Source organism: Erigeron canadensis, chromosome 2, assembly GCF_010389155.1.
Source record: "Erigeron canadensis isolate Cc75 chromosome 2, C_canadensis_v1, whole genome shotgun sequence".
NCBI lineage: Eukaryota > Viridiplantae > Streptophyta > Magnoliopsida > Asterales > Asteraceae > Erigeron > Erigeron canadensis.
This window is the reverse complement of record NC_057762.1, coordinates 8,882,937-8,899,205: the sequence shown is the minus strand read 5'-3', so window position 1 is coordinate 8,899,205 and position 16,269 is coordinate 8,882,937. Positions and strand designations below refer to the sequence as shown.

At 33.2% G+C, this 16,269-nt stretch overlaps 1 protein-coding gene across 1 annotated transcript; it reads right to left on the bottom strand.

The window, feature by feature from the left end:
• Window positions 1-10,771: 10,771 nt before the first annotated feature.
• LOC122586726 (protein ALTERED PHOSPHATE STARVATION RESPONSE 1-like) lies at window positions 10,772-14,921 on the bottom strand. Its single transcript, XM_043758715.1, has 4 exons — window positions 13,986-14,921; window positions 13,137-13,339; window positions 12,828-13,051; window positions 10,772-11,880 (listed from the first exon to the last, which is right to left on the bottom strand). Exons 1-4 carry the CDS (start codon window positions 14,677-14,679, stop codon window positions 11,100-11,102), a joined length of 1,902 nt encoding a protein of 633 aa, XP_043614650.1. The 5' UTR covers window positions 14,680-14,921; the 3' UTR covers window positions 10,772-11,099.
• Window positions 14,922-16,269: the final 1,348 nt, after the last annotated feature.

The window sequence follows — 16,269 nt, the reverse complement described above, 5'->3', positions numbered from 1 at the left end:
TCGGTTAACTTGCATATTGAAAGTGGTGAAGAACAAAATTAAAGAGAAAACCTAAGAAATTTATATAATTGTGTCGATGGGCATTAGGAAGCATATTTGTATAGAAATAAACAATATATTTACCACAAGTAATGTGTGTATTTTTGGAAAAATATTTTTTTAGAAATAAACAATATATTTACCACAAATAATGTGTGTATTTTTGGAAAAAAAATGAAAAAATATATTTAATATTTTTTATAAATATAAATAAATGAAAATATAAATAAATATATTGTAAAAAAATATGGGGATGTCACCTAAGATAAATCCTATGTGGCAATATAAATAAATGAAAATATAAAAAAAATATGGGGATGCCACCTAGGATAAATCCTATGTGGCAATATTTAAGGGTAGCTTTATAATAAGGAGGATGTCTTAGAATGCTTGAATAATTACTGTTTTATTAATTAGATAGATTGGGGAACCTTATTTTGAGAACCCATTTTTTTTAAGAACTTTGAAAACTCTTAAATTATGTATTGAATCACATGTTTTTTTTTCCGTTCACATGTGAAACGTTATAAAAATATATGTTGCAGAAGAAAATTTTTTCAAAACCTTATATATACCCATTTGTTAACATGTGAACGAAAACGTGAACATATTCATTCGAAAGCTCACAAAAGGCTATTTTAATGGTTTTATAAAAAAAATTCTTCTACAACATACTTTTTTATATCATTTCACATGTGAATGAACAAAAAAAACATGTGATCCAATACATATTTTGAAAGTTCTCATGGTTCTTCTAAAAAAATGGTTCTCAAAATAAGAAATATATATATTGTTGGTAAAGCATAGAGAAAAATTGAATTGATGTGACTAATTTATACCCATTACCCACATCATTATTGGCCATTTTACTATATGTTTTAAGTCGTTTTTGTATGCATTTGGCGCGTTTATGGTGCTTGTTAGTGTTTTCAGGCTCTAAACAGGATACGCGTTCATTTGATACATTTTCGGATGATTATTGGCCCGGAAGTGCATTAGGATGATTGAGAGTTGATTTGAGTGGAAGAGACGACAGAGTTTGGCAAGTAATCGAGATTGAAAGAAGTTGGCTCTATACAAGTGTTCACTGCGCCGCAGTGGGGATGCGCTAGCCCACTGCGCCGCAGCCAAATCCCACGGAATTTTACGGACAAATCCCCACTGCGCCGCAGTGGGGATGGCTAGGAGTTGACTGCGCTGCAGTCAGGTTAAGAAGAAAGGAGGCCGTGGAAACGTACTGCACCGCAGTGGTGGTTTGCTTAGCCACTGCGCCGCAGTCACGAGAAGGTCAAAGTCAAGATCACCTCACTGTGTCGCAGTGAGGGAAGGCTCAACCCCACTGCGCCGCAGTGGGTGCACGGGAAAACAAAAGTTGTGTCGGTTTTGCATCTGATGTTGAGAGGGTATAAATATAAACCCTAGGGACGAATTTCAGTTATCTAAAATCCTTTCTAGGAGCTGCTCTATCAGGATTTTTCCTTCTCCAATCAAGTGAAACACTTAGGCGGACTCATCGAAGATATTACGGGCACCCATCTAGATCGTATCTACTTATTGTCTAGCATTTTATTTTCTTCAAACAATTGGTACATCATGTTTCTCTTCTATTTTATTCATTATTGTGAATTGATCATGAGTGGCTAACTATTTAATCATCCACCTTGATGAAACTAGACGGATAATGTGATTGCAATATTTTTAATTCAAAAGGGTTATTTAATTATCGTTGTTCTGTGATCTTGATGATATTAATTCTTTTCATTAATTAATTTCGATATTGGTTGCATATGATTCTTCGTTGGTGGTACCAGTTGAATGTGTATGTGATTTTAAAACGGTTACTTGTCTATAAGTAATTATCACTAGTTCATGGTATGATAGTGAATATCATTTTAAGAAAAGATTAATTTTGTCAACGTGATTGATATCGGTTGGTGGTACCACGTTATTGTCACATAGGTTCAATTGATAATTTGATAAGTCAATAAAACTGATTGTTAGAAGAATTGTCTTGGTTTTGGTGGTACCGGCTTGGGTAATTCAACTAGTAGTTAGGTGATTCGATAATTTGTTCACGGTTGGTGGTACCACGTGAGTAGCTTAATCTTGTCACGATTATTTTTTAAACTCTAGAGAATTTGTTCTTCATCAAACGCAATCACATTTGAAGTCAAGGGAAGTCAAGGTGGATGACTTTTAATTATATTGTCTGAACTGTTCTATTAAATTCATGCAATCATTTTGCAAACCAATCTATTTAATTGTCAAAAGGAAGCAACACCTGTTTTCCAAACTATTTTACAAGCAACTAATCATTTCACAGTCCCTGAGAACGAACTCAGACTTACCTCTTAACTATATTACAAACGATCGGGTCCACTGCCCGTGAGTGCGTAGTAGTGAGTTTTTGGGTAGTTTTAGTTTATAAACTTAAAGCTTGATTTTGCACATCATGAATCCTCACTTTTGATCTAAGCCATTGAAAATCATTATCAAACTAAACTTGACCTTTGAAGCTAAAAGTCAACTTTGACTATTATAAGTATGTTAACTCTTTTATTTTATTTAATATATAACTTTATAATAATAATAATAATAATAATAATAATAATAATAATAATAATAATAATAATAATAATAATAATAATAATAATAATAATAATAATAATAATAATAATAATAATAATGGTAACTATTTAATACATATGATTATCTTTAAAGAGTAATGGTTATTTAAGAACTTACAAATAAATAAAAAGCGCGAAAATAATTTAGGGCCACAACTTCCCTCAGCTTTCTCTCTTTTCAATTAAATAAGAAAATTCATCCAAATCATTCAAAATGTTTTATCTCACAAACCGTAAATCGTTAAATGAATAAAAAGTATGGGTATTCTTGAAATTTCGTTATCTTTCGTTAGAGATGCATTTTGATATAGTTTTGACGACTTTTTATTTTTGTTTTTTTTCCCTTGTACTTGTGTATCTACACATGTGTAGGATCTTTGTTTTCACATTTTAATTAGTAAATAACCATCTGTATACAACAATAAAGGTTAAAGGCGGTGTCCGTTAATCCATGGCGAAGCCATGGTGGTCAAGGGAGGAGCCTGTCAGTCCATGACAGAGCCATAGTGGCTAAGGGCAGAGCCCGTCAGGTAAATTGTAACAACCCTCAATCTCCAATTAGGACTACTTACTTATATTTATTTAGGTTTCGATCCCTAGAGGTTTATTAAGAGAAATTGCCTCCTAGATATTCAAGCATAGTGATAATTGCCCCCTAGTGCAGTGAAATGACTTAGAAATGCCCTAAAGAATAACTATAATCATTCAATACGATCTCAAACTATAAATTAGTTCTAATCAAACTTGGTGAAATGTCAATGAACCAAAAATTTTATTTCAAGAAGTTGAGTTACATAAATAATTGTACAAGACTCACAAGTTGTGATAACAACCAAAAATCTCTATAAATGTCCAACAATTCAAACACAAAGCTAATTAAAGTACATTTGAACACAAAAATATAATGACCATCTTGAAAATAGATTTATAAACTATTATGTATATAATAGTAAGCTTGAATAATAATAAGTACATAAATATATTGCAACATTTGAATAAGTCTTCCAATTAAAAAAAAATATATGCATACAACTTAAACTTATTATAAATATAAACTCTTATAAAATCCACCAATCAACATACAACTAACCCACTTATTCTTAAACTCACACACCCATAATACATACATATACTTATTTGCATGTCTTAACACTAGTTGGGAACTAACCCAACACCTCACCCCATGAGTTAACCAACCCATGTCTTCCCACCACACCTCTTAACCAATAAACTCACTCCATACCCTTAATTTTCTGCATAAGCCACGTTTTTTATGCCCCAAGACCCTTCCTCCAACCAAAAAATAGTTAGATGCTTTGTTTCTTACACTTCCAAGGTACATTATACCTATACTTACACTCTAACTTACACCTTTCACTCCAACACCACTCCTTTCTCTTCCCAACACACACACAACCTCCTTTCTCTCAAGAACACTTTCTCTCCTCTTTATTCTTCATCATTTTCGGCCAAGATTAAAACAAGAAAGACAACAACCAAAAATCATATCTAAACAACAATAATAATAAGGGTTTGTTAAGGGTTAATCAAGGGTTGATTCAAGTAAGGTTTAAGGGTTATTTCAAGCTTGGAAATAAGGTTTATATGGAGCATAAAAGCCACGAAATTTCTGCCCAAAAACACTTTCAAATCCGAGTTTGTCAAGGGTATAAATCTTCATCTCTTTGTTTAATCTATCTTGTTTTTGTTCATACTAAAAGATCTTTATCAAAGACCATGTTTTTCTTTGATTTTCTTCTTGAAAATACACTTGATGAAGGCAAGTTGATAGAATCTTCTTCCTCATGCTCATGCATGTTGAAATCTAGAAGAAATATTCAAGGATTCAACTAGTTTAAGACCCAAAGGTGTTGTCATAGATTAAATAGATTTTAAAGTAATTTTTCCTTTGAAATATGGTCATATTTTTATACATTTTGATGAATATATTTCTGGAGTTTTTCATAAAAATATGTTTTTAAGTTGTTGAATTGAAGATGGATAAAGATTTGTTGTTAAAATGATGAGATGATTACATGCATGCTTAGATTTGCACTAGTTTAATTTGGTTTTGATATGGGGCTTGAGATGGATCTTTTAAGGATGATTGATGAACTTGAAATTGATTGAAATCTGTATATTTGATGTTAAGAGATACAAAATAAAGTAATAATTTTGTTAGTGGGAATCTAGAGGTTAAAGCAAGCAAACAAAACCATTGGTGGGATGCATTAACCAATAAACATTCTGACAGAATTGGTCTTCTGTCTTGTAACGAATAAACTGAACATTTGAGGACATTTTCAAGAAAAACTATCAAAATAAAAGTTGTAGACAAATGAGTTAAGATTAACCTCCAACTGGAATTACTCAAAAATACTAAACCAAACGAAAGATATGATTTTTCTACTGAAACTGGTCAAAACTGTAATTTTGTATGAATATTTTATAAACTTTAACAATTTTTATCTCCTAATCCATAAAGTTCCAGGAGGTCATACTTGGTGGAAAGTAATTCAATGTGTTGTGAACTTAAAATAAAATCATGGGATTTTTCTAACAATCAGAACATCAAGAACTTTTATAAAACTTCTGATGTCGCAAGCAGTGCCTATTCGGGACAGTTTGTGTTTGGATAATTTTTACAGACACCAAACATCATCTAAAAATTCACCAAAAATTCACAAAAATACTAGATACATTTAAGTCACTGTGTAAAAATCATGAAGGTCCAAATAATTCGTCTTGACCCCAAAATAGTAGCTAACATTTCTTAAAAATAAAGTATAAAACAGAAAATTTGTAAGTAATCTTATAAATGGCATAATGGGCTATGTAATGAACTAAGAACCATAATGGGCTAACCCGGCCCAAATAATGAACCCATAAGGAACACAAATCAGTAGGCCCACTTGGCCCAATAAGCCTTATAGCTCAATAACCACTATGACCCATTAAGCACCTAACCCAAATAAGGTAAAGCCCAATAACTAATGTAAGCCCAAAACATTTAAAAGCCCATGACACTTAAGGCCCAATTGGTAATGGCCCATAACACTTAAACGAACTTCATGAACCAAGTAATCGTAAGATAAATCGAGGAATATACGAGTTGAAGATAAGTATAATCAAAATAAAACAAAGATAATTAAGTGAGATTGACATAAGTAATTATGTTAACCAAGCTATATATTGATATCACAAATGTTTATTCACGCCAAAATCGGTTACACAACAAATGATGAATAAGAATAACATAACTTAATATAGCATTTCTATAAGATAACCTAATATATCAAGTGAAACCACAAATGAAGCCAAGTTGCCGAAAATCTAACAACTTATAACTACGCACGTAATTAAAGTAACCTTTTACACCATCAATCGCTACAACCAAAACAATGCGAATGTTAGCAATATACTTGGACCCCACAATTGATAGCAACATAATGAAAATAGCATTTCTAAGTGATGGATTAAGATAGGAACTTACGTGTATTAGTCCTATCGTAGGGATAGTCTTGGCTTTCAAATGTGATTGAGAAACGTGACGGATGTATGATGGAGCGATTGATGGGAAGTACCCATTTTGGATAAGTGAATATAATATGCGGCATATCAAGGTGAGTCATAGCCCCCTTTCAAACTATTTTATGTGTTTAACTTTCGGGGTGAAAAGCATGATAAGTAAAGTTATTTTATATATATATATGAAGTGTTTCTTGAAAGAAAGTTTGATATATGAAATGACTCTTGATAAGTATGATTATGATGTGAAGTTATAACGTATGTTCCAAGTGATAATTGTTATATGATGAACTTGAGTTCTGTCAACCCGTTTTCTTTTCGGTACACTACTATTTACTCCTAAGGGAGGCCTGTAGTTAGATAGTTGCGCAACTAGGAGTCGTCCACCCATCCAGAGCGTAACGGTGGAAGGTTGGTTGCCTTCGTGATGACCATCACTTCCAGTCCGACCATTAGGGTGTTCTAGCTACGTAAGTTTAATCGGTCGTCCTCATGACACGACCCCAAGTATAAGTAAGGCACTTGATTGACAGCTTGTGCAAAGATAAGAAGTATTATAAAGCTTGGACTTGAAAATGGTAGTAGTAGTGGCTCAAGCATTTACTCATCAAAATTATGAAAATTATGCCCTTGTGGCTAAGTGAAATTGATATTAATATTGTTGATAATTGGACATTGTTTGGACATACGGATTAGGTATCGTCCCTCATATGATATCTTGAAAGACGTTGAAATTGGTGATATTGAAATGATTTTGGTAACCGAATGATTTTGGTATGATATACGATTAATCGATTTATATACTTTTTCTCTCATGATGATTTGACAAATGAGAACCTGAAATTTTACTATAGATTCTCTAAGTCTTGATATGACATTATGGTATTTGGAAACTTGATAACATAATATGAAAATTTTGTCGATCATATGGTTTGGATATTTCGAAATGTAATAGTAATCAGTTTTTCTAAGTATTAAAACGGTGATGTACCAAGATTTATATAAAAACCTATGCACTCACCAACTACGTTTTCGTAGTTGACACTTTTTCTTCATGCTTTTCAGGAAATAAGCTTAAGCATTGAGGATTTATATGCTTCATGATTATTTGCATTGCCCTTTGGAGTCAAAGATCAAACCTTGTGATAGGCAATGGAATCCGCCTTGATCATTGTAGTATACTACTTCATGTGCTTGTTATTTGTTTCGTGAACTTAATATTCAAGTACGGTGGACGCATTTGTACTTGGAAATTGGTTCACATGCTTGTACATTTGTAAATTCTTTTATCAAATAAAACTATGGTGAATGTTATTTATAATCCTTTGTTTTGAATACTCGACTTTCTGTACATCTCATTGTTCCGCCTTAGTTGGGGTGTTACATAAATCATTGATCACCGATCACCCCCTATGACCTATCATCCTCTATGACCTATCACACTATGACCTATCACTCTCAATGACCTATCATCCCCACCAGCTAACCTTTATGAATATCCTTAAGGGCGAAGTCCGTTTCGAAACACAATTTTCGTTCAACTTACACATGTGTAGGTTATGTGTAAGTAACAAAAAGAAAATTAAAATTAAAAAGTCTTCAAAAGTATATCGAATTGGATTTCTAATAAAAGATGGCGAAATTTTAAAAATACCCATATTTTTTTTTCTTCTAACGATTTACGGTTTGTGAGATAAAACATTTTGAATGACTTAGATGAATTTTCTTATTTAATTGAAGAGAAAGAAATGTGAGAGAAATATGTGACCCATAATTATTCTTTCGCTCTTTTTTATTTGTGAGTTCTCAAATTAACTCACCCCTATCTTCAAATGGCTTCCTTTGGCATTGTGTGATTTTATTTTGTGATTAGCAGATTTGGCACTACAAGGATCACAATCAAGAGCAATATTATTAGAAATGGGAGTGGTACTGAAAATAAACAACTTATTGAAATTAGTAGAAGGACAGTGAGCTGCTTAAATGACTCCATTGTCACTCGGGTTGTTCTTGGCTTCAAAAGTTGATTGACAGGTTAAATGGGTTAGTTTGGGTCAAATAAATTATTTTTGGGTAACCCGATCATCGACCAGATATCAAAATTATGTCACCATAACAAACAGAAAAAATAAACTATCTTAACCATTAAAAATTTTCTTTACCCTTGAAATTCAAAGTCAAATTTCTAAAAATATAAAAGTCAAAAAATAATAAACATGGCAAGTTATCAAATTTATTAAATATATATATGTTGTTAAAGGTTTTGATATATTATAACAAAAAAACAAACGACAATGTATAACAACATACTCACAAATCACAATTAATAGACAATCATACAAATAAATGAAATAAAAATATGTAAAAAAATTAAAATTGAAGATACACAAATATCCTCCATCGATGAAACCCCCAAAAAACCAGGGGTGGTAGAGGTGGATATACGATGATAGAAGATGGAGACGGTTTCCAATGAAAAATGGTAGTGGTTGAGGGATTGGAAGAATATACACACACGCACATAACATAAAAAGAAAAGGGTCTTATTTACCCTTAAAATTCAAAGTCAATGTTCTAGAAGTATAAAAGTAAAAAATAATAAACATGGTAAGTTATCAATGTATTAAATATATATATGTTAGTTAAAGTTTTTGATATGGTATACCAAAAAAACACACAACAATGTATAACAACATACTCACAAATCATAATCAATATACAACCATACAAATAAATGAAATAAATATATGTAAACTAAAAATACACAAATATCCTCCATGGATGAAACCCCCCAAAACCACGGTGGATAGAGGTGGATATACGATGATGGAAGATGGAGACGGATTCCAATAAAAATGGTAGTGGTTGAGGGATTGGAAAAATATACACACACGCACATAACAAAGAAAGAAAAGGGTACGTCTTAGCATTGGGCGGTGTAGTAGTGGTGATTACGGGTGTTTGTGAATATGCGTGAGAGAAGAGAATATAGACGATTGATTCATTTGTTTGTTTAAGTGAAAGTTGACTTTTTATTTAAATGGTTGAGATCAGTTTTTGTATTGAATTTCAACGGCTAAGATTAAATAACATTTATATTTTTTTCTTTTTGCTCTGGGAGCTATATATATATATATATATAATCATAAAGTTCATAAGGGCCTATGATTTTATTTTAATTACAAAAAAAATTAAAATATTTGATTGTGAGGTGTTCCCCATCTAATTTTAGATGGGGACAACCCAATATATATATATATATATATATATATGGATGTGGCGGGTAGACTTATTTACCCAAAAACAACTCGACTCCGACCCAAAAAACTGAGCTGTCTAGGAAGGAAAGTCGTTAGCTTTAATTCATAAGGCCTAAAACACAGGTTTTTATGGCTCTCAGGTAAGAAAGCCCGACTTGTTAATCGAAAAAGACGGGAATCCATAACTTTCAGATAGGAAAAAGACTATTTTCAGAGCAGTCAACTAGCTAGCCTTAAACCCCCAGCAAGCCATAGGGGTAGGCGGAAGACTTTCTCCTCTCGCTGCAAGAAAAGCCCTTTTATCGATCCTGATTATATGCCGTAGTACCTACCCCTCACCTGGCCTGCGAGGGGCTTCAAAGGCCAATTTTGCGAGTTATTGGGATAAGATTTCACAACCTAACCCATTTTTCTAGGTCGGTTTCATGAAGAAAGATGACTTATACTTTAAGATATATATTGAGTTGGACACCAATGATACAATTGATTGGTCTGTGCGCCTCTCTTAAAAAGATGTAAAATATTAGCAAAAATAAAGATTTTTTCGGATAAGGTCGAGTATATTGACAATCTTGATATATATTAAACTGACTTCATATATGTTACATCAAAAAGTGCACAAAATTTAAGACTTTAGTTTAACATTATGTCCCATTATATAATAAATTTTATTTTTAGATAAAAAATTTACTTGATAACCCAGTCACCGACCGGGAATTAATCTAGTAAGTTTTTGTGAGTTGATGCTCTTAAGACAAACCATCACAGAAGCCTTATATGCTGGGTTTTTCCTTTAGACAAAGTCCCCATCCATCTACAAGTATACGATAGGAAAGAATCCAATGAATTCTATTTTCAGTTTAGACTAGCAAAGAAGTAAAAATAAACTAAATTACTAATTGGGCTTGCTAAAGCATTAATATTGCAAAATTTACATGTAAATGTTCCCCCTAGAATAGCTATGCAGGTCATAGTGCATGTTATTATTATATATACATTTGATACATAGGCAGGTAAAAAAATACAAGCAATTAAGTACAAAAAAAGGGAGGATCCAGTGTAAGGACTAAGGAGTGGGGAAACCGGCAATGGGTCCCGATAGCACAAAAAAATTTAAACCAAATATTTTTAACCCTACGTAGTAAATTTCTCGTATCCGCCTCCGTATAAATCATAACAACGTCTTAAAACTTTATGAGTACCTTTTAATAAGGACTTGAGTGGCCACTAAGCAAGCCTTTATCACTCAATCATTCAAATAAAATTGGGTCATCTTTTTGTAGTTCAGTTCTTTTTTCAACTTTCTAGCTTTCATTATGCAAGATTAAAAAATCTTAATGTAACTTACATTGAATCAAGACTTTTATCTTAAAAAGCTGTGAAAGTGAAAATCTTTGATACAAAAAGAGTCCATGCACTAATGGACCACAACACTAAATGGGGCACTTCGCAGAAAATCCTACTTGTTAATGAAAACTTAAAATGCCAGTACAACGTTTGCTATGACAAACAATTTAAGAACCATTAAAACAAACAAATAACAACATGAAATAACACAAGTTCCTACAACAAAAAAGAAACACTTCCAAAACACTGCTCCTATTACTATTCACAAAAAGCTCATTTCCATCCAAATAATCAAGCTCTAGTTCATTAGCCTCTTCACATCATGCACCTCCTCCAAAATCTTTGCTTGGTTGCAAACCGACTCAAAAGCATGCGTCCACACGTTAGAAAAACCCGTCACCGCTTGAAAAACATGTGGTAATCCCATCTGTAGATTGTTTAATGTCATTGCTCTAGTAACCCCTATAGACTTCTCATATTTGGCTTTCTCCTCCTCTGCTCTCGCCCTTAAAGCTTCCACTTTGGCACGTTTATCAGACACCTTATCCGTCTTTTTACTTAGTGGTCCTGAATATACACCTGGTCCATATTTGCTTTCCAGAGCCCGGAGCTCTATCATTTTCTTCTCGAGCTCCTTAAAAATCGAGTCTGACTTCCTTTTTTGCTTTTGCTCATCACTTTGTTGGACCACTATAGCATGAACAACAGTTAAAAGGGCTTTGATGCCCTCTGAAGCAACTTTATCAGGAGCATTATCGATCGCAAGCTGCCATTCTTCACAAAGTGTGTAGATTGCAGAGTCCTGTTTATTTTGGGACGATGGGTTTTTGCTAAATTGGAAAAGGCTGAGGCGAAGCCATCCGGTCAATGATTGAATATAGTCTCGTTGACTTTTGACCAGATTGCAAAAGGAGAGGTGCCATTGTTGAAGTTCAAGCTCCAGCTGGAGAGTTGACTGACGGTGGATCTCGGTGGTGGCCTCAGTTGATGGGCCAGCAGCGTTGATGTACTTTAGTTGCTGAACTATATGTGTCTGGACTTGATGGCTTTCGTATAAGCTTCTCCACATACACATTAATCTGCACAAAAGTTAAAAGAAAAAACAACCACAAAAGTCAAAACCAAAAAAACTAGAAGACTACAAAAGTCAAAATTAAGAAAAGAATCCTAGCAGTCAATACATGATTCCTGTCCATATCTGCTGACCTATAACACCAGTTCGTAAGTTTGAATTTTGACCCTAGTTGACTAATCCAATGATTTGGTCTCTCTTTATCTCTAACGGGTTAATTAGTCAAATACAATACTAGTCAAAGAAGCTGATCAAATGATTCAAAAAAGTTGAAGTCGATGAACACATTTTTTCAAAGTTACAAGCATTCAAGGCCAATTCATTTTAACTCTTTACCTTTTCAATCCTCAACTCTCATATGCCAAGTACCCCTTTCTTTTACTCAGACAGAACGCTACCTTGAATGGTGTTAGCTAACTTAAATGATGCTAGCTACTCCATTACTAATGTTACATTACTTATTTCAATAATATCTAATACATCATCTATTATGAAACTTTTCAATAATATCTAATACATCGTCTATTATGAGTAATGTAGTATACCTTTAGGCAAATACGTAAAAATACTGTTTCAAGTATAACCAACACTTAATGTTACATTACTTATTTCAATAATATCTAATACATCATCTATTACGAAACTTTTCAATAATATCTAATACATCGTCTATTACGAGTAATGTAGTATACCTTTAGGCAAATACGTAAAAATACTGTTTCAAGTATAACCAACACTTAATCCACCTATTTTGGCACATTATGACTATGCCATCTAATAGCAGGAATGTCTAAATTCTAATGATGTGTATAAATTTCAAAGACTCGTGAAAAAATTCAAAACATTTTGTATACGGGAACAATTACCATATCATCCACAGGAATAAAGTCATGCCCTTTATGAGTCACAAATATAAAATAAACAAAAACTGGCAAATGTATACGAGAAACAAACCCTTTAACAAGCTCAACAAGCTGTGGATAGAGCTCTGACTCTCTTAATTTGATGATTTCTTGCGATATTGACTCAATTGCCTGAGCAGAAACCGTGATTCTCGACTCCAACTTCTCAACCTCTTTTTTGGCCTTTTCCGTCTTCACGTAATCACCTCTCTTCAGCTCTAATTTTCTCAGCTGTTCCGTCTTCCTCTCATGCTCAATCTTTAAACTCTCGGCATTCTAAAACCAAAGACAACAGTTAACATCTTTCAACTCATGAACTACTAAGCTCATTGCTCTTTCTACGAAAACAACATAAAATTACCTTAATCTCCTCATATAGCTTCCTCTCCCATTCATACAGTCTCTCCACCGTAGAACAGTGACTACCAGGGATTGCTACACCATCGACAGAACCAAACCCAGACATTTCATCGCAACCAAAATTCATGAAGCCATTGAACCTCTGGCTTGAGTTCCATGAGCAGAAAAACGGGTTCAAACTCTTCCCATAGCCATTATGTTTACCTAACAACCATTACATTAACTATTATCAAAATTTATACATGCACAAATATAGATATTCACAATTTTTCTTTTTGGGTAAAAGGTTACCTTAGCTAGATTAAATATTCATATTTTAGTAACTCATTCTTAGAATGCTCTTAATTCATTATGCTACAACTTGTATAGCAATGCTCAATTCTCTACCAATACATTGATTTCATGCCTAGCCTTCCCTCCCAAAAAAATATAACGTTGACTTCAATATCAAACCAGTCATTTCGAATATTAAAAGTTTAGATAACAGATTTACATTCAAATTAACAATAAATAGGTCAACAAAAATACATTTGTGTCACAATCATAGTGACCATACGGGATCCCTGTTCCGGCCATCAACCAAAAGTCGAGCGAAATGTGTGCATCCTAACCTATATTTCTGTGGCCATTTCCTAAAGCTACTTTCCTGGCTATCCAAAGATGATTATCCATTGAGGGTTCAGCCTCGGGTCTCATCCTAGGACTGAAGTGGTTAATCTATAAAAACCCTGTATTTTAATAATAGATTATTTACTATTATTATATGATTATTTTTATAGTATATCCTCTATTCCTAAGAAGAGTATTTATTTATATTTATATATATTACGAGTAAATACAAAGATCCTACCAGAGGATGTTTGGTCATGAAAAGTAGAAGTCGGAACTTCCAACAAAGCCGACAGCTTTCCGCCGGAATCCGCCGCCCGGAGAAAATACTCATCCAATTCTTTAATAATCTCCACCAAATCTTTACTCTTAGTCGAAACAACCACCGGCATCTCACTAGGTGTGGCATCAGAAACAGTAATCTTAGAAAACCCACTAACCACGGACGGCGGCGCCGCCACACTCGCCGCAGTGGTCGTCACCACTGTTTCCGTCGCGGCGGTGGTTGATGTCTCTTCCCATTCATCTTCCCGCACTCTCTCCGATGACTGCATAAATGGGTCCCAGAAATCCCAAGTGGATGATGGCGGCGGCGGCGGTGGCGGCGGAAGGGGAGTTGAGGATGTGTTTGTTGTTGATGTTGTTGTTGTCCATGTTTCACATGTTGGACTCATTGGTGGCGGCGGTGGTGGTGGCAGCGGCGGAGACGGTTGTTGATGTGTGGTTTGTGGCGGCGGGTGGTGGTTTTGGAGTGGGGATTCGGCGGTGGCGAACTGCAGTAGGGCGGCGCCGGAATTTCTTAAAGATTTTAAATACATGCTATGTGAAGCTGAGAAAGCATGTCTTGCTTTTACAAATTGTTTCATGTATCTTTTTCTTGCTTTGCATCTTGAAACCATTTCTTTTCTTTCTAATTTTGAATAGTAACACCCCATTTTCTTCTTCTTCTCTTCTTTTTATATTTAATTTTCAACTTTAAAAAAAAAAAAGATTCAAGATTTTAACTAAATCTCATTTGGGGTTTTTTTGGGATTTTATAATCTAACCCAAATTTTCAGAAGAATCAAACCTTTTTTGATTTTTCAACAAAATCCCATCTGGGTTTTTCTGGGTATTTCTTAGATTAACATAAAATCAAAACTTTTTTGATATTTCTACAAAATCTCATCTGGGTTTTTCTGGAGTTTTCCTAATTTAACTAAAAACTTCAAAAAGATCGAAACTTTTTTTGATTTGTCAACAAAAATACCATCTGGGTTATTTTTTATAAAGAAAATACTCTATACAAAGTAACTTGCCATTGCTATAGTAATTTTGGTATTTTTTGAAATTAAAAATAAAAGATAAAAAAAGCTGAAATATTTAAAGACCACTTTTCTAGTACTTAAAAGAATAAACACTTCTTTGCATACAAATGTTTGAATGCAGAGAGAGAAGAAGAAGACCAGCAGTCTTGAGAAACACAGCAGTGGACATATTTAAGTTTAGAGAAACCGCAAAGACGAAAATGCCCCCTAGTGATATAAAGATGATCTCTCACATGCATGTTTCAGAGATTATCTGTTTGAGGTTTGTTGGAAGGATTGAGGACAAAAAGTGCATGACAAATAACTGAATAAGCGAGGAGTTTAAGGGGTAGTTTTGGAAAAATGAATTTTTCAACGGGTGTTTATTTCGTTTGTTTGAGAATGTTGGAAATGATTATTTTAAATTTTAATAAATGAATTTTGGATTTTTGTTGAAGGAAATTCCTTAACTTATCCTTGTCAGCTTATAATTTCCTTACTTTTTAATTTGAAAAGGAGAATGATATTCTCATAATCAATCCTTTTAATATATTTATTTGTTAATACATGTAATCCATTAATTCTTTTTATTAATGTCACTTCCTGATTTTTCATATGTCACAATCCTATTAATTAAGAGAATTGATCATTACCCTTTCGGAAACAATTAATCTTCATAATATAATAACCTAAAATCTTTTTAACTTTTGGATAAAGACATGTGAAAAACTCTGGAAATAAGATTGTGAAAGAAAATTAATGGTATACACATGTCACCATTTAAAGCTATTAGGAAGATTTTTAGGCTAATTTGTTATGAGAATAAATCATTTTCTTTTTCCATATTATCATCTTAAAAATTAAATTGATTTTAGGCTTATAAATTAAGATGATTAACTACTATTTTTTGCAAAAAAAATGAATATAAGGTTGTTCATTTAAGCTTTAATTGGGCAACAACTCACACCTTTAAATTATAACTGAGGCCTTATCTATATCCATACTCCTTATTAAAAATTATCCACCCTTGTTGAAAGTTTACACAATTTGGGACATGCAATTTTACTTTTTTGCCCTTGGTCATCTCCTTACTCCAACAATCTGAATTTTCCAACTCCCAATAAAAATGACCAATTAATGATATATTACACTATTAGTCCTTATTTTTTTAAAATATCTAAGTTAACTCTTTACATCAATTACTTTTACATCAATTATTTACATCACTTGACGTCACCT

What these genes read in the sequence shown, in the direction of transcription:
- LOC122586726 (XM_043758715.1), bottom strand. Translation starts at nt 14,679, where the DNA reads ATGGGGTGTTACTATTCAAAATTAGAAAGAAAAGAAATGGTTTCAAGA. An exon ending in TCATGACCAAACATCCTCTG is followed by an intron (nt 13,340 to 13,985) that starts GTAGGATCTTTG and finishes AATGGTTGTTAG; the next exon opens with GTAAACATAATGGCTATGGG. An exon ending in CTTGTTGAGCTTGTTAAAGG is followed by an intron (nt 11,881 to 12,827) that starts GTTTGTTTCTCG and finishes ACTTTTGTGCAG; the next exon opens with ATTAATGTGTATGTGGAGAA.